An 18,491-nucleotide genomic window follows, 5' to 3' on the forward strand; every position below is an offset into this window, starting at 1 on the left:
TCCTCAGCACACAGCACTTAGTCATGTCTGTCCTAAACCCAAACAGATGTTTATTTGACAAAGCTTAAGATAAGGATTCAAATAGAAGCAAGTGTAAGTAATGGAAACACATGGTTACAGCAAAAAGAAAACTATAAAACAGAGTAGAGCCTATACTTATTGATAAGTTCCCTTCCAGTCAGCCAAGCAATTTCTCACCCAATGGTCAGACTATACAGCGCTTGTCCAGTCCAGAGAGCTGGGATCCACTTTTCTGAGACAGTCACACTGGTCTCCATAATGGATGAAATTCTTTCTTTCTCTTCTTTCTCCTTTTATACAGCTCCAGACCTTCTCTCTTCACGTAACCAGGATGTTTCAATAACTTCAGTTTGCCCCAATGTTTCGGTAACTTCAGTTCGCCCTCTTCAAGGTCTTATTCTTGGGCTCTTTGGTGCTTTCTACAGGCCCTGCACCTCGTCTAGACAGTAAATGCTTGGCTGGGCTGGGCCACAAGATGTGAATTGTTTGTTCTCATTCTTGATTGAGTTAACTCTGAGAGCCACCTCACCCCAGGTGGCCAGTTTCACCTCCAGCTACTTTGGAACACAATATTCTACATGTTACTAGCTCTTAAAATGTTTCCCATACATACTGTCATGCTGTCCAGAGTAGCTGACAACAGAGAGTGCCAATCTCAGGTCAGACTGTCAGAAAACAGGGCAGAAACCCCAAACTTGTATATTTTACAATTAGATTTCACCAAGTCAGTAACAACTGTGCACTCCTGGATTACCATGTTAGTCTTACTATGATGTTACAAACAGTCCCCACTAGGCTCTCCAGTGTATCTTGCCACCCAGACAGACTGGATTAAGTGAGGAAAGGTTCTTAAAACCAAAAATCACCACATATTAGGTCACTCCCGACCCCAAAGGGCCAGTCACTTACCCCAGTTCAATGGATGCTCTTGATCTTACATCAAAGACAACACTGTAACCAATTTCTCTAGTAAACTAACTAAATACCTTTTAGCTAAGAAAAAGAAATAGTTATTGAGAGGTTAAAACAGGTAAAATACATTACAGATGAGTCTAAATTAATAGTCCAAATAATAGCAGAGATGTAGTACCTGCTAGTTTTCCATCAGTCTCTCAAGAGATACCCGATTGCTTCCTGGGTTCAGAATTTCTAGATCCTGCTCACAGAAAACAAGCTGACAGGCATCTCATCACAGCATGGGCTTTTCCTATGCAGACCAGATTTGTGGATTCTCCATTGCTGAACATAATGACCCATGCTTTGAAGTTAGCATGCTTCTTCATTTACAGTTTCAAGGCTCCAATCCTGTTTAATGGGCAATCCGATTACAGATACATACACAATGCATTTAGTTACAGCAGTCCAGACAATCTCTCATTAGTTTTCATGAAGTTTTACACATTAAGTAAATTCTTATCCTAATACTAACACACCTTTGATCTAGGATTATCTAATTACAGGGTATACATAATGGAACTACATGGAATGTGATAGTTGACAACAGAATATTGATAGGTGAAGAGAATGCCATTAACATTCCCTAGTTTTCATGAATGCAAATCAAGTGTAATTACCGGGGCATATGCCATGTAAATGCAATATGATAACATCCCTCTATGTTCTATTCTAACTAGTGAATTGGTTTGTGCATACTAATACATTTAACATTTCTTTGAAAGTCACACACAGGTGAAATGGCCTGTGGCTCCAAATTGAGCTGGGCTGTTAGCATCACACACACTTCCTGCACTAACCATGACGGCCAGTGAGTTCTTAGCTTCTGGCAGGGACCACACCCGGCCCCCTTTGGGGAAATAGCATGAAGATGGTGATCGCCAGGGAAACATGCCCAGCTGAGCAGGGTTAGGCAAGTCCCAGACCCTGGGTATGGACTTGTAACTGCATACTCCCTGTCTATTGCCAACATGGGATGCCTGGGTAACAGTTTGAGATCCAGGTCTGAACTTTCTGACTCATGTATGTCTCTGGTATAAAATCATATTGTCCCCTCTCATCTCTGGGATAAGGCTGCTGCTAGGGGGCCCTTTCATCTCCATCCAGCAGGAACAACAATTATTTTTATAAATTGTTCCCCACCGTCTCTCCCACTGTTGGTCAGATAAGGGCAAGGTCCTGTGCACCCCGGAGCAAGCTGGACTTAAATCTGTGGCAAGGCCTCCTTGTTTCTGGGACTCTCCTGTGCAGCAGGCTGGAAATCCATAGGAAGGCCATTTAAAATAAAAAGGAGGTTTGTGTTATCCACTCTGATGTTAAATTCAATTTAATTGACCAGATCCCTCCATTTTCAGCTTTCAATATGCACAGATGTTTGTAATGACAACACTTAAGAGCACACGAAAAGCCATGCTGGGTCAGACCTATTGTCCATTAAGCCCAGTGTCCTGTCTGCTGACAGTGGCCGGTGCCAGGTGCTTCAGAGGGAATGAACAGAACAGGGCAATTATTGAGTGGATGATGGCTTCATAAATCAGTCTTGGCCTTTTAAAATTAATAGAAAGAGCATTGCTGGAGGGCAGCACGGGAATGGGACCGGAGGCTGCAAGATAGTTTACCTGCCTGGTGCTCCTTTGAGGGCAGGGCTGCTCCATCATCTCCTCTGCCCCCTAAGGACTCTGCATGGTATGTAAAGGCTCCTGGGCTTGAAGGGGATGTTCAGAACCAGGCTGCAGGAAGGGAGAGTCCAGCCAGCTCTCCTGCCTCGGGATTCAGAAGGCTGAGAGCCACCTGGCCAGCTTTGATTCTCCACCGTCTCCGCTGGCTTTTGGGGCCAAAGAATGATGGGAAAGGCAGCCTTCGTGGTGTGGTTGTGGGTCCAGGAGCCGCGAGTTGGGGCCAGTCAGGTGAGAGGTTTTCGTGGTGGGCTCTTCCTTATTCCCATTCATCTCTCCATAACCTTTTCCTCGAGACCTTTGTTATCTCTGCGTTTGGGATGAGGTTAGCTCCTGAGGGTGTCTCAATTATACAACAACTGGTGCTACATTCCAACAGCAGCCAGGCAGAGGTTCTAACAATATAGGAACACAGGGACTGCCACACTGGCTCCGTCTAGCTTGTCTATGGTACTTATCTGGCCCCCATCTCCATGGTGTCTAAACCCTCACAATCAGCAGTTACAGGACATCTTGCCCCAAGGGAAAGTTAAATCCTCACCCCCAATATTTAGAGAAGGAGGGTTTATATCCCTAACAAAACTTTTGTTTTTTAGGGTGGCATGAAGAACCCAATGTCCATTGAATTTCACTGGAATCAGGTGCCTAACTTCCTTAGGCTCCTTTAAAAATCTCAGCCTCCGTAGGTACTATTATGACTCTATATAACCCTCAGTCCTTTTCTGAGCCCGGCTAGGCTCTTAGCCTCAATGCAATCTTGTGGCAATGAATTCCGCTGGCTAATTGTGCATTGAGTGGAAAAAGTCATTCCTTCTGAGTTTGCCACTTCTCAGTTTCATTGTTCTTGTGTTATGAGAAAGTAAGAACCCAATTTCCCGATCTGTCTTCTCTACACCAGGCATTATTCTTTATATTTTGTCAGGTGCCCTGTTATTAGCTTTCTCCCCATGGTAAAACAGTCATAGTCTTTTCAATCTCTTGTCATATTATTACCCCTTTTGAGCTGAGCGGCTAGCCAAAAATCTTGAAGTCTTGTAGGTAGTTACACATTGGAGTGGAGAAATTGGTGATAGATTCAGGTATTGCCTTTGATGCAATCTTGTTTATTTACAAAAACTTATATATAAAGTCCTGAATGGAAGGGAGCTAGGTGGAATCCCTACACAGTAAGAATCAAAGAGCAGCAGACAGTTTCTTTGCTCACTGTCCCAAGCCTGCTTTTCCAGCCAGCACTCTGAGTCCAAAATCTCTCTTTAGGCTTTTCTCAGGGCCACATAATCTGCTCTGGAGCTGCTTCCTCCTTCTGTTTCTGTTGTGCTTCTCTTTTGCTGTCTCTCGCTCTCCTCCTTATAGCCATCACTTATTCAAAAGACATTAGTGTGTCATTATTCACCACAGGTGAAATCTCCCCAATCAGAAAGCATAATCCTTGGCTCAACTGGAGGAATTTCAGACAGTATTCCCACCTGATGGTCTCCCATTTTCTGTCCATATGTGATAGTTACATTCCTTTTTGAGGAGAGTAAAGTTTGCCCTATACTTGTTGAGCCAACAGCAATTATTTTGGATGCCTGATCCTGCCCCACTGGGAGCTGTACCATTGATAGCAGTGGAGGTAAGATCAAGCCCTAGAATGAGAAGAAAGGGCCACTCTAATGATACATGCTGTGCTCTGTGAATATTGTGTTCCTTTCCCTTGGTGACACAAGATTTCTCCAGCATTTGTGGCTTTATTCGCTCAGCCCAACACAGTGTTATATCATAAAAATAAGACCAACAGGATCTTATAAAGGAGATAAGGCAATATGCCGCATTTATTGTAAATATAATAAAAAGATCAGAATATACAATTCTATATCACTACTATTCCTTATTTATCCACATATCCATTCATACATTCATTCATACAAGTTCTTCATAGTTGCTGTAGTTACCAGCCTAGAGGTTGCTTGTGACAGAGTACTGGCCAGGTAGCCTGTACACGAGGGTGGAGCCGAGTCTTTGTCAGATGCGCATCCGATGCTCCTGGAGGGTGGTGGCAGAACCAGACTCAAAAGTTCTCAGTTTTTAGAGTCAGTTTTTATAGGAATTTGTTCCTATGCCAGTCTATGGGAATTGCTTCATCATGCTGTTGTCATGATGGCTCCATGATGGCTATCAGGTGTTTATCTGGTTCTTCAGTTTTCTCATCCTTGGGATGGTTTTGTGGATTCCGGTTTTGCCCTCTGGGGGTCATCCGGTTGTCTCCACTCTGCGCCTTCTTCAGCCGATTGATACTGAATTCTTAGGCTGGCACTTCCCTGATCATTCATTTATTATCTAAACCAAGCATCCATCCACATACATCCTCTATCTCTATTTTAATCACAATTGTTATTTCGCTGTCTCTCCCAACTTTAACAACTCTTGGGGTGTCACAAACATAACAATGTGAGATAAAAAGTACAGAGGGTGGGAGTCTCTGTGTACCATTTTGAAGGGCAGTTACAAAGTATTGCTTTGAGGACAGACACAATTAGCAGCTTGCAAGTCTCACTCGGAGAGGGAGAGAAACAGTAAAAACAACAGACCCAAAAGAAAAACAAGAGACCTCTTAATTAGTAATACCCTGGAATTTAAACTATGGGGAATCAAACTCCCTTGTGATTTTAATACAGACCTTCTTTAATATGCCAACACCAGTGCCAGCTGCCTTGGAGGAAGTGAACAATTATGCCAAAACAAGCCTAAAAGAGGAAGTGTCTTCCCAGCTCGTTCACCTAGAACGCCATATAAAACATGGGGGAGTGTGTTATAATCTTTTATATCCCAGCACTGTGAGTGTAGATGTCATTATTTATACAAATGTCTAATCCTTTTTTTGAATATAGATAAGCTCTTGTCATTAACCAAGTATCCATCAGTTTCACAGTTTAATTGCTCACTATCTGGAAAAAATTCCTCCTTTGATCAGTTTTAAATTTGCTGCCTTTTCATTTCATTACTTGTCCTGTCCCCCTATTCTAGTATTATGAGTAGATTGGGAAGGATTAGATTTTTATCAGTAAATGTTGGTAAACATCTATTTCACCATGCATATACAAACCGATTAAAAATGCTTCCACCGATAATAATTAAAACTTACAGACAGGCAAAATAAGAAAAATGCTGCATGAGAATTTATTAGAGTCAAAATCCATGGGTTTAGCCTTTTGAACTGGGATTGTTACAAATGACTGGAGAATGAACAATAAAAACAGGCGTGATTTTTTGATTTAAGGATATTTGTTTGGTATAGTTTGATATGTGATGTTGCCAATTTGTGTTTTAATGGTTATAAAACTATAGCTTTTTGCATCTTAGCATCTACAGTCATTATATGTTTTCCCACAACTGGTGTCCTCTTGGTTTCCCATAACCATGAACAACTAAATTGATCAAAATAGAAAAAAATGTTTAAAATCCATAATTCTGTGGACATTTAAATCTATAACAATAAAACAGATGCTTAAAAATAAACATAGCTATTATCACCTGACATGATAAAAAATAAAAATCAAATTGTGCGAAGCCTAATTATGAGAGGCTAAAAAGCAGTGCTGGAATGACCATCTCTGCACTATTCATTACATTATTTCCACCTCTTATGTCCCATCTTATTCTAAACGCTCTAGTATCTCATTTTAAAATCCCTTCTCATCTGGAGTCTTCTCATGTCTTTGATGATTTTCATTGCTTTTCTTTTCACCCTTTCTACTTCTGCATTATCCCTTTAGAAAGCATTTGAACAGAACTGAACTGAATGTGGTCCTCAAGCTGACTGTGTACCATGCCTTTGTCTAGCAGCATTATAATGTTTTCTATATTTTTCTCTATCGTTTTCTTAATACACCCGAACGAGTTGTTTGCCCTTTCAACCACCTCTGTGCGTTGAGCAGATATTTTCATTGTGCTATGCACAGCAGCACTTAGATTTTTTCCCAGTAGGGGTACAGTTCATTTAGGACACATCAATGTCCATGAGTCAGTTCCTTCCAATTTGAATTTCGCCTAACATACTGTTGCTAATTGCTTAGTTTTGTCCAGCCTTTCTGGAGTTCCTCACAGTCTCCTCTGATCTTAACTAATTCTATGTCATCTACATCCAGTGCCACCTCACTGCTTGCCTCCTTGTGCAAATCCATAATAAATATATTGAACAGTAGCAGCCCTAGTGTGGAAGCCTTTAGCCATGATGAAAACTGACTGTTTATTCCTACGCTTTGTTTTCTTTTTAGCAGCTTTCTGAGCTATGAGAGAATTTTACCTCTCAGCCCATGACTACTTAGGCTATGTCTACATGGCTGTGTCGCTACAGCCATGCCGCTATAAGGTGCGCAGTGTAGCCACTGTTTGTCGGCTCCCCTGCCGACAACTTCCACCCGCAATAAGTGGCGTTAGCGCTGTCGGCAGGAGAACGCTCCTGCCGACAAAGCACTGTTCACACCGGTGCTTCAGGGAAATTGTGACAAAGTGGGAATTTTTTGTAATATTTTAAGTATCTCAGGCATGCCTCAGTTTCCCTCTGTACTTTGCATCATGACCCAGTGGGTGCAAAAGGGTTAAAGCTGCTCTTGGAGCCGAGAAAGAGGCAGGAGGTGTTTGTGTCATGTAGCTGTCTGGGGTGGAAGGAATGGCCTGTTAAGAGACTGGCTAAAACCAATCCATATCAGTGGAGAATTCAAAAAGACAATGGGAACCCCAATGGCCAGGACATTCACACCTAGCCACCAGCAACCAAGAGGGAGGCAATTTCCCCCCAACTCTCATCAGGGAAGCACTGTCTCCTCCCCCTTGCCCCAGCTCAAGAACAAAAGGAGCAAGTATCAGGTGGCTGGAGTAAGGGCTGCACTTTGCAGAGACATGGAACTCTCATCTTGGACTGACAGAGACAGAGAGCCCAAGCCAGATGTGGATCCACAGCATCTTGGCTGGCTGGTTGCACTGGCTTGGCCAGAATGGACTATATTATAGCCTCTATTTCTCTGGGCTACCCTAAGGACTTCCCCATGCCTTGTGCCAGCAGGCTAATGAACCCTGCTCTGGTTGGAAAAGGTTGCCTGGTGTCACTGCAGACACTGGCTGGGAAGCCCAGAGTCCTGGAGAGGGCACATGTCTCTGACCAGGTGTCTGGTTCAGTTGGACTCACTGGTCAAAACTCACAGCATGAGGCAGGAGGGCTGGAGTCCAGAGGCTCTGTCTTGGAGGTTCTGAGGCTGCGTGGCCAGCTCTTGAGGAAAAGTGAGCCCCATTGGGGGTCCGCCGAGGAACTGTTTAGTAGCTGGGGCATAGCTGTGGATCCATGACAGAAGTTTTATCTTAACACCGAACAGTTAACTGGCTTCACTTGGGCTGGACTCAATTTTTAGTTGCTCAGATAGCAGGGTGATGGTGGAAGTATAAAAACAAGGAAGGACAGAGGGGAGATAGAGGGTTGTTTTGGGGCTTGGGCTCTCTTGTGCCTTGCCATTGAACTGTACACTGCTTTCTTCTTTCCGTCCTGTTGCTTTTTGGTTTGGAGGGAGACACCCTTTCCAAGGCTTTTGCCACCCTGCGGCTACTGCAATGTTTTTTTATGGCCACCTTCAGGTCAGAGTCAGAGAAAGCATCACAAGAAAATACCATTGGCAGATCCAGCGTTATCCATGCAGCATCAAACCTGTAGTTTGGTTTGAAAATCAAGACAAATCAGTCACCATAAGGGTAAGAAGGGAGCAGGGCTCACAGCTGTCTTTCCTATCAGAAATTCCAATGCATTCTGCCAGAGGGTGGCATTATGGACAGGAACTCCATTACCATCCTGGATAGATGGGTGCTTAGTATCAGCCTTGAACGTCCAGAGGGAAGATAATTCCTTCAGTTACCTCGGCAACATGCACTGTTCCCGGAGCTTCTCTTAGGGTTAGAAAGTATTTCCTGTTATTGCCTCTGACTGTCCTGATTGCACTGTGATCCTGTCTCCTCTTGTTCTGACCTTGATGACTGCTGACAGGGTCTGCTCTTCTCTCCTCTTCTCTCACAGGTCCCGTGTCTTGGTTCCAGGGGGGATGAAAACCAAACAGGGCTGATACAATTTCACTTCCATCTTCTCTCGACCCTCCCTGAGATTCAGCTGCTTATTTTCCTGGCCTTCCTGCTCATGTACCTGCTCAGCCTCTGTGGGAACGCCGCCGTTGCGCTCACTGTCTGCACTGACCGCTCCCTCCACACCCCCATGTACTTCTTCCTGGCCAATCTGGCAGTGCTGGAGATCTGCTACTCCTCTGTCATTGCCCCACTGGCCCTGGTCAACCTTGTGTCAGGGAGGAAGGCCACCATCTCCCTCACTGGCTGTGGCACTCAGATGTTCTTCTTTGTCTTTGTGGGAGGTGCTGACTGCATTCTGCTGGCTGTCATGGCTTACGACCGATATGTGGCAATCTGCCACCCGCTGCGCTACACCCTCCTAATGAACTGGAAAGTCTGTGCCTGTCTCGTAGCTGGCTCACTGGTGCTGGGCTTCTTGTTATCCCTGCAACTGACCATCTTGATCTTCCACCTGCCGTTCTGCACCACCAAGGAAATCAATCACTTCTTCTGTGACATCCCTGCTGTCCTGAGGCTGGCCTGCACCAACACACATGTCCACCAGGCTGCCCTCTTCATTGTAAGTGTCACAGTCCTTACCATCCCCTTCCTACTGATCTGCCTCTCCTACATCTTCATTTTGGCCGCCATCCTGCAAATCCATTCTGCAGCCGGCCGGTGCCACACCTTCTCCACCTGCTCCTCCCACCTGACAGTCGTCCTCCTGCAGTACGGCTGCTGCAGCTTCATATACCTACAGCCCAACTCCAGCTACTCCCCGGAGCAAGGGCAGGTGGTGTCTGTGATCTACACCTTTGTGACCCCCGTACTGAACCCCCTGATCTACAGTATGAGGAACAAGGAGTTGAAGGATGCTCTGAGCAGAGTGCTGAGAAGGAAAGTGCTGTCCCAGAGAAAGTGACGCTTTTGGGCCCTCAAACAGAGTAACAATGTAGGACTGGATGGCTCAAGCTGCTTGGGAACGGGCCATATCGGATTCCAGCTCTAGGGAACCAGTTTCACTCTGGACCCAGGTTGTAGTGGTACAAGAAGCCCCATGGTGTTGGTATGTGAGATTATGACGGTGCCATGAAACATCATGTTGGTTGCATGCTAATGCCAAGGAAATCCTAAAAATCCTGATTAGACATCCTCAGGCTAGTGGAAATAGGGTAGTTTTGTCAGTATTTATTTTTCCCTACATTTTTTCAATAGTTCTAGTAGCTTATGGCTTTTAACTAGAAACCTGAAATTTGGCAGGCAGATATTTGTGTTTTGCTTTTTTCACAAAATTCTGTTCAGATGTGACTGAGTTATGAGCAGCAGAAAAATCACCATGTATGCGTGCACAGAAGGACTTCTTAGATACTTGCTCCTATTTTTCTGAACCTTCCAACTGATCACTGAGAATGCTCCCAGACCTTGACAGTGTTTCCAGTACATAGAGTGACAGAAAGGACACAGGTAAAACTGCTGCTGCAGGCAATCTTAATTCTAGCATGTCCTCATTTTCGAGTAACTGACACGGAACCTTAAAAGGAGTCTTTTAACGTTGTTTGTCTGCACGGAGTTTCTCTGTATAGAATGTAGTAAGTAGCTACCCTCTCCAGATGCGCAGGAGATGGAGTCTTGGGGGAGCCCAAGAGATGGTCACTGTGCTGGAATTAGAGCTGCTCTGTAATGATTTATGGATACTGTATGTTGATCTGGTCATTGGGATGTTTGCTGCACAAATATACCAGTTCAGTTTAATAGGAGACTGTAAGGAAAAACAAGCAGGAGAGAAACAGGATGGCTCAAGATAAGCCACTTCTCTGCAAACACTTGAGAGTTGTTAAGAGACAATGCTGTGATGGAAAAAGGCCCGTTTGTACTGGAAATCAAAAGGACTATAGCAACTTAAAAAAGACTAAGAACTCTCTCAAGTTGAGGGACATCAGACTAAGATGCAGGCAGCCCTTTGGGGGTCTGAAGAAATTATACCTGTCTAGGTAACCATCGGGGGTGGAAAGCCTTTTGTGTAAGATAGACATGCATATACACTGTTTGCTGTTTTAAACTCATTTTTTCACAAACTGCTTTGTTCCTACTCCAAAATAAACAATACTTTGGTTTAAGGAGGTGCAATGAATCAATGAGTCTGCAGATCCCTATGCCCACTTGGACAATTACAGGTTGGATACACTGAAGGAGTTATGATTGGAGGAGGGAGCCAGCACTTCTTCGAAAAGCATGTGTCAGGGTTCCCTCCCCACTCTGAACTCTGGGGTACAGGTGTGGGGACCTGCATGAAAGACCCCCTAAGCTTATTTCTACCAGCTTCGGTTAAAACTTCCCTAAGGCACAAATCCTTTCCTTGTCCTTGGATGGTATTGCTGCCACCATCAAGTGATTTAGACACAAATTCAGGAAAAAGTGTCACTTGGAGTCCCTGTTTCCCCAAAATATTCCCCCAAGCCTCTTCACCCCCTTTCCTGGGGAGGCTTGAGAATAATATACCAACTAATTGGTTACAATGTGAGTACAGACCAAACCCCTTGGATTTTAGGACACTGAAAATCAATCAGGTTCTTAAAAGAAGAATTGTATTTAAAAAGAAAGTAAAAGAATCACACCTGCAAAATCAGGATGGAAGGTAACTTTACAGGGTAAATAAAAAGATTTAAAACACAGAGGATTCCCCTCTGACTCTGCTTTCCAGTTACAAAACAAGAATGAAATTAACTCTTAGCATAGGGAAAATTCACAAGCTAAAACGAAAGATAATCTGTCACATTTCCTTGCCTTACTTACAATTTTTGTAATCTTAGATGCTCATTTCAGGTATGTTTTCAGGAGATGTTTTTCCTGCCTGGTCCCTCTCTCCGTCCATAGAGGGAACAAACAAAGAGAGCACAAACAAAACCTCTTCCTCCCCTTCTCCCCGATTTGAAAGTATCTTCTTTCCCCATTGGTCTATCTGGTCAGGTGCCAACTAGGTTAATTGAACTGATTAACCCCTTACAGGTAAGGCAATTCAGTACAGCTGCCCTGTGTATATTTATGACAGCATGCTACGTTGGTGAGGAGAGGCGGTCTAGGTGGATACAAGGGGTGAAAGGAAAAGGCCTGGACAAGAGTAACAAATGTCAATTAATAAAAAACCCTGCAACAATTATCAGACGCTCCCTCGTCCGGATATTGGACCTACTATCTTATAGTCAAGAGGAAGCAGAGCACCCAAAAGAAAAGTGGGTTCAGCCCTCAGATATCTCAGGGTATGTCTACACTACGGAATAAGGTCGAATTTATAGAAGTCGGTTTTTTAGAAATCGGTTTTATATATTCGAGTGTGTGTGTCCCCACAGAAGTGCATTAAGTGCATTAACTCGGCGGAGTGCTTCCACAGTACCGAGGCTAGAGTCGACTTCCGGAGCGTTGCACTGTGGGTAGCTATCCCACAGTTCCCGCAGTCTCCGCTGCCCATTGGAATTCTGGGTTGAGATCCCAATGCCTGATGGGGCTGAAACATTGTCGCGGGTGGTTCTGGGTACATATCGTCAGTCCCCCCTTTCCTCCCTCCCTCCGTGAAAGCAAGGGCAGACAATTGTTTCGCGCCTTTTTTCCTGAGTTACCTGTGCGGACGCCATACCACCGCAAGCATGGAGCCCGCTCAGGTAACCGTCACCGTATGTCTCCTGGGTGCTGGCAGACGCGGTACGGCATTGCTACACAGTAGCAGCAACCCATTGCCTTGTGGCAGCAGACGGTACAATACGACTGGTAGCCGTCCTCGTCATGTCCGAGGTACTCCTGGTTGCCTGTGTGAGGTCGATCAGGAGCGCCTGGGCAGACATGGGCGCAGGGACTAAATTTTTAGTGACTTGACCAGGTCATTCTCTTTAGTCCAGCAGTCAGTCCTATTGAACCGTCTTATGGTGAGCAGGCAGGCAATATGTCCTTCTGCACAGTCTGCTGCCAGCCAAAGATGTAAAAGATAGATGGAGTGGATCAAAACAAGAAATAGACCAGATTTGTTTTGTACTCATTTGCCTCCTCCCCTGTCTAGGGGACTCATTCCTCTAGGTCACACTGCAGTCACTCACAGAGAAGGTGCAGCGAGGTAGATCTAGCCATGTATCAATCAGAGGCCAGGCTAACCTCCTTGTTCCAATAAGAACAATAACTTAGGTGCACCATTTCTTATTGGAACCCTCCGTGAAGTCAACCCTGTAAGCCGTGTCCTCAGTCGCCCCTCCCTGCGTCAGAGCAACGGCAAACAATCGTGCATCTGAGTTGAGAGTGCTGTCCAGAGCAGTCACAATGGAGCACTCTGATTGGGCTAAAACATTGTCGCGGGTGGTTCTGGGTACATATTATCCGGCCCCCGTTCCCTCCCTCCCTCCGTGAAGGCAAGGGCAGACAATCGTTTCGCGCCTTTTTTCCTGAGTTACCTGTGCGGACGCCATACCACCGCAAGCATGGAGCCCGCTCAGGTAACCGTCACCGTATGTCTCCTGGGTGCTGGCAGATGCGGTACGGCATTGCTACACAGTAGCAGCAACCCATTGCCTTCTGGCAGCAGACGGTGCAGTATGACTGATAGCCGTCCTCGTCATGTCCGAGGTGCTCCTGGCCACGTCGGCTGGGAGCGCCTGGGCAGACATGGGCGCAGGGACTAAATTTTTGGTGACTTGACCAGGTCATTCTCTTTAGTCCTGCAGTCAGTCGTATTGAACCATCTAATGGTGAGCAGGCAGGCAATACGGATTGCTAGCAGTCGTATTGTACCATCTTCTGCCGGGCAGGCAAGAGATGACGATGGCTAGCAATCGTATTGTACCATCTTCTGCCGGGCAGGCAAGAGATGAGGATGGCTAGCAGTCGTACTGTACCATCTTCTGCCGAGCAGCCATGAGATGTGGATGGCTTGCAGTCCTTCAGCACCGTCTGCTGCCAGCCAAAGATGTAAAAGATAGATGGAGTGGATCAAAACAAGAAATAGACCAGATTTGTTTTGTACTCATTTGCCTCCTCCCCTGTCTAGGGGACTCATTCCTCTAGGTCACACTGCAGTCACTCACAGAGAAGGTGCTGCGAGGTAGATCTAGCCATGTATCAATCAGAGGCCAGGCTAACCTCCTTGTTCCAATAAGAACAATAACTTAGGTGCACCCGTTTCTTATTGGAACCCTCCGTGAAGTCCTGCCTGAACTACTCCTTGATGTAAAGCCACCCCCTTTGTGGATTTTAGCCTCCTGAAGCCAACCCTGTAAGCCGTGTCGTCAGTCGCCCCTCCCTCCGTCAGAGCAACGGCAGACAATCATTCCGCGCCTTTTTTCTGTGCGGACGCCATACCAAGGCAAGCATGGAGTCCGCTCAGCTCACTTTGGCAATTAGGAGCACATTAAACACCACACGCATAATCCAGCAGTATATGCAGCACCAGAACCTGGCAAAGCGCTACCGGGCGAGGAGGCGACGTCAGCGCGGTCACGTGAGTGATCAGGACATGGACACAGATTTCTCTGAAAGCATGGGCCCTGCCAATGCATGCATAATGGTGCTAATGGGGCAGGTTCATGCTGTGGAACGCCGATTCTGGGCTCGGGAAACAAGTACAGACTAGTGGGACCGCATAGTGTTGCAGGTCTGGGACGATTCCCAGTGGCTGCGAAACTTTCGCATGCGTAAGGGCACTTTCATGGAACTTTGTGACTTGCTTTCCCCTGCCCTGAAGCGCATGAATACCAAGATGAGAGCAGCCCTCACAGTTGAGAAGCGAGTGGCGATAGCCCTGTGGAAGCTTGCAACGTCAGACAGCTACCGGTCAGTTGGGAATCAATTTGGAGTGGGCAAATCTACTGTGGGGGCTGCTGTGATGCAAGTAGCCCACGCAATCAAAGATCTGCTGATATCAAGGGTAGTGACCCTGGGAAATGTGCAGGTCATAGTGGATGGCTTTGCTGCAATGGGATTCCCTAACTGTGGTGGGGCCATAGACGGAACCCATATCCCTATCTTGGCACCGGAGCACCAAGCCGGCGAGTACATAAACCGCAAGGGGTACTTTTCAATAGTGCTGCAAGCTCTGGTGGATCACAAGGGACGTTTCAGCAACATCAACGTGGGATGGCCGGGAAAGGTACATGACGCTCGCATCTTCAGGAACTCTGGTCTGTTTCAAAAGCTTCAAGAAGGGACTTTATTCCCAGACCAGAAAATAACTGTTGGTGATGTTGAAATGCCTATATGTATCCTTGGGGACCCAGCCTACCCCTTAATGCCATGGCTCATGAAGCCGTACACAGGCAGCCTGGATAGCAGTCAGGAGCTGTTCAACTACAGGCTGAGCAAGTGCAGAATGGTGGTAGAATGTGCATTTGGACGTTTAAAGGCGCGCTGGCGCAGTTTACTGACTCGCTTAGACCTCATCGAAACCAATATTCCCACTGTTATTACTGCTTGCTGTGTGCTCCACAATATCTGTGAGAGTAAGGGGGAGACATTTATGGCGGGGTGGGAGGTTGAGGCAAATCGCCTGGCTGCTGGTTACGCACAGCCAGACACCAGGGCGGTTAGAAGAGCACAGGAGGGTGCGGTACGCATCAGAGAGGCTTTGAAAACCAGTTTCATGACTGGCCAGGCTACGGTGTGAAAGTTCTGTTTGTTTCTCCTTGAGGAAACCCCCCGCCCCTTGGTTCACTCTACTTCCTTGTAAGCTAACCACCCTCCCCTCCTCCCTTTGATCACCTCTTGCAGAGGCAATAAAGTCATTGTTGCTTCACATTCATGCATTCTTTATTCATTCATCACACAAATAGGGGGATGACTACCAAGGTAGCCCAGGAGGGGTGGTGGAGGAGGGAAGGAAAATGCCACACAGCACTTTAAAAGTTTACAACTTTAAAATTTATTGAATGACAGCCTTCTTTTTTTTGGGCAATCCTCTGTGGTGGAGTGGCTGGTTGGCCGGTGGCCACCCCACCGCGTTCTTGGGCGTCTGGGTGTGGAGGCTATGGAACTTGGGGAGGAGGGCGGTTGGTTACACAGGGGCTGTAGTGGCAGTCTGTGCTCCAGCTGCCTTTGCTGCAGCTCAGCCATACACTGGAGCATACTGGTTTGGTCCTCCAGCAGCCTCAGCATTGAATCCTGCCTCCTCTCATCACGCTGCCGCCACATTCGAGCTTCAGCCCTCTCTTCAGCCCGCCACTTACTCTCTTCAGCCTGCCACTTACTCTCTTCAGCCCGCCACCTCTCCTCCTGGTCATTTTGTGCTTTCCTGCAGTCTGACATTATTTGCCTCCACGCATTCGTCTGTGCTCTGTCAGTGTGGGAGGACAGCATGAGCTCGGAGAACATTTCATCTCGAGTGCGTTTTTTTTTCTTTCTAATCTTCACTAGCCTCTGGGAAGGAGAAGATCCTGTGATCATTGAAACACATGCAGCTGGTGGAGAAAAGAAAAGGGACAGCGGTATTTAAAAAGACACATTTTATAAAACACTGGCTACACTCTTTCAGGGTAAACCTTGCTGTTAACATTACATACATAGCACATGTGCTGTCGTTACAAGGTCGCATTTTGCCTCCCCCCACCGCGTGGCTACCCCCTCAACCCTCCCCCCTCCCTGTGGCTAACAGCGGGGAACATTTCTGTTCAGCCGCAGGCAAACAGCCCAGCAGGAATGGGCTCCTCTGAGTGTCCCCTGAAGAAAAGCACCCTATTTCAACCAGGTGACCATGGATTATATCTCACTCTCCTGAGGATAACACACGAACGGATGTTGCTTGAACGCCAGCAAACATACACTGCAATGCTTTGTTGTACAATGATTCCCGAGTACGTGTTACTGGCCTGGAGTGGTAAAGTGTCCTACCATGAAGGACGCAATAAGTCTGCCCTCCCCAGAAACCTTTTGCAAAGGCTTTGGGAGTATATCCAGGAGAGCCGCGAATGCCAGGGCAAAGTAATCCTTTCACATGCTTGCTTTTAAACCATGTATAGTATTTTAAAAGGTACACTCACCGGAGGTCCCTTCTCCGCCTGCTGGGTCCAGGAGGCAGCCTTGGGTGGGTTCAGGGGGTACCGGCTCCAGGTCCAGGGTGAGAAACAGTTCCTGGCTGTCGGGAAAACCGGTTTCTCCGCTTGCTTGCTGTGAGCTATCTACAACCTCGTCATCATCATCATCTTCTTCGTCCCCAAAACCTGCTTCCGTATTGCCTCCATCTCCATTGAAGGAGTCAAACAACACGGCTGGGGTAGTGGTGGCTGAACCCCCTAAAATGGCATGCAGCTCATCATAGAAGCGGCATGTTTGGGGCTCTGACCCGGAGCGGCCGTTCGCCTCTCTGGTTTTCTGGTAGGCTTGCCTCAGCTCCTTCAGTTTCACGCGGCACTGCTTCGGGTCCCTGTTATGGCCTCTGTCCTTCATGCCCTGGGAGATCTTGACAAAGGTTTTGGCATTTCGAAAACTGGAACCGAGTTCTGATAGCACGGATTCCTCTCCCCATACAGCGATCAGATCCCGTACCTCCCGTTCGGTCCATGCTGGAGCTCTTTTGCGATTCTGAGACTCCATCATGGTCACCTCTGCTGATGAGCTCTGCATGGTCACCTGCAGCTTGCCACGCTGGCCAAACAGGAAATGAGATTCAAAAGTTCGCGGTTCTTTTCCTGTCTACCTGGCCAGTGCATCTGAGTTGAGAGTGCTGTCCAGAGCGGTCAAAATGGAGCACTCTGGGATAGCTCCCGGAGGCCAATACCGTCGAATTGTGTCCACAGTACCCCAAATTCGACCCGGCAAGGCCGATTTAAGCGCTAATCCACTTGTCAGGGGTGGAGTAAGGAAATCGATTTTAAGAGCCCTTTAAGTCGAAATAAAGGGCTTCATCGTGTGGACGGGTGCAGGTTTACATCGATTTAATGCTGCTAAATTCGACCTAAAGTCCTAGTGTAGACCAGGGCTCAGCAAGTCTTAGGAGGTTGATACGTGTCCTGCCCCTTGTGCTGGCTCTTTACTATTGACGTGCTGAAAGAAATGTACAGCTCACATTCAGATAAAGAACAGGCTTGATCACTGCATGTTGGTATGGTGGCACTGACATCCTTTCAACTCTGCCTTTGCCTGTCTGGGCATGGGATTGAACTAAGTCCCTAATGGCAGGTCTTTCCACACCTTGGAGGCCTTTCTTACTAACTAGCATAGCGCAAACAGTGCTCACCATTGTGGTGCCATCTGCCCCCTTGGAGTGAACCAGGTCCATGTGTTTCTTGAACCCTGCTTTGCTTTCATCTTCTAGTTCAGGGGAGGCCAAACACATGAGGGCACAGAGTATCTTTTCTCTCTGTGTCAGGGAGTCTCAGGGCTCCTTTCCTTGTCTCCTTGTTGTCCTGACCTCAGTCTCAATCTCCAGTCTGAGCTCCCTGGTGGCCCCAGTACTCTGGAAGGGTACAGCTTTCCCCTCCCACCTCCACTACTAAAGCTGTGGTGGGCTGGAGGAGTGTCTGCCTAGGATGAGCTCCTTTGGGCAGCTAGGTTCTTTGGAGTCCCTTTACGCTCCGGGCAGCTGTGGTCTATTCCTGTTCCCAGATGTGTCCACACACAAGGCTGACACTTCCCCTACTCACAAAGTCTTCCCAGCCAAACACAGCCTCTCCCTCATCCCTTCCATGCTGCCTCTTTCCCTTTACTCAGCCCCTTCCTCCTCACACAGCTCCCTCCCCTCCACGCTGGGAGTCATTATGACCTCACTCAGCCCCTGCCTTGTCATGGCAG

The 18,491-nt window shown here is 46.8% G+C and overlaps 2 protein-coding genes across 2 annotated transcripts; one reads left to right on the plus strand and one right to left on the minus strand.

Moving 5' to 3' along the window:
- Positions 1 to 2,819: 2,819 nt before the first annotated feature.
- OR10V1 (olfactory receptor family 10 subfamily V member 1) lies at positions 2,820 to 9,657 on the plus strand. Its single transcript, XM_074956641.1, has 2 exons — positions 2,820 to 2,882; positions 8,692 to 9,657. The coding sequence occupies exons 1-2, from the start codon at positions 2,820 to 2,822 to the stop codon at positions 9,655 to 9,657; spliced, it is 1,029 nt and encodes a 342-aa protein (XP_074812742.1).
- A 5,934-nt stretch (positions 9,658 to 15,591) lies between these two features.
- LOC141988702 (uncharacterized) lies at positions 15,592 to 17,610 on the minus strand. The gene is made up of 2 exons (XM_074954605.1): positions 16,742 to 17,610; positions 15,592 to 16,162 (listed from the first exon to the last, which is right to left on the minus strand). The coding sequence occupies exons 1-2, from the start codon at positions 17,322 to 17,324 to the stop codon at positions 15,621 to 15,623; spliced, it is 1,125 nt and encodes a 374-aa protein (XP_074810706.1). The 5' UTR covers positions 17,325 to 17,610; the 3' UTR covers positions 15,592 to 15,620.
- Positions 17,611 to 18,491: the final 881 nt, after the last annotated feature.

Source organism: Natator depressus, chromosome 6 (genome assembly GCF_965152275.1).
Source record: "Natator depressus isolate rNatDep1 chromosome 6, rNatDep2.hap1, whole genome shotgun sequence".
Taxonomy (NCBI): domain Eukaryota; kingdom Metazoa; phylum Chordata; order Testudines; family Cheloniidae; genus Natator; species Natator depressus.

What these genes read in the sequence shown, in the direction of transcription:
- OR10V1 (XM_074956641.1), top strand. Translation starts at nt 2,820, where the DNA reads ATGGGAAAGGCAGCCTTCGTGGTGTGGTTGTGGGTCCAGGAGCCGCGA. An exon ending in CGCGAGTTGGGGCCAGTCAG is followed by an intron (nt 2,883 to 8,691) that starts GTGAGAGGTTTT and finishes CTTCTCTCACAG; the next exon opens with GTCCCGTGTCTTGGTTCCAG.
- LOC141988702 (XM_074954605.1), bottom strand. Translation starts at nt 17,324, where the DNA reads ATGCAGAGCTCATCAGCAGAGGTGACCATGATGGAGTCTCAGAATCGC. An exon ending in AGGCGGAGAAGGGACCTCCG is followed by an intron (nt 16,163 to 16,741) that starts GTGAGTGTACCT and finishes TTTCTCCACCAG; the next exon opens with CTGCATGTGTTTCAATGATC.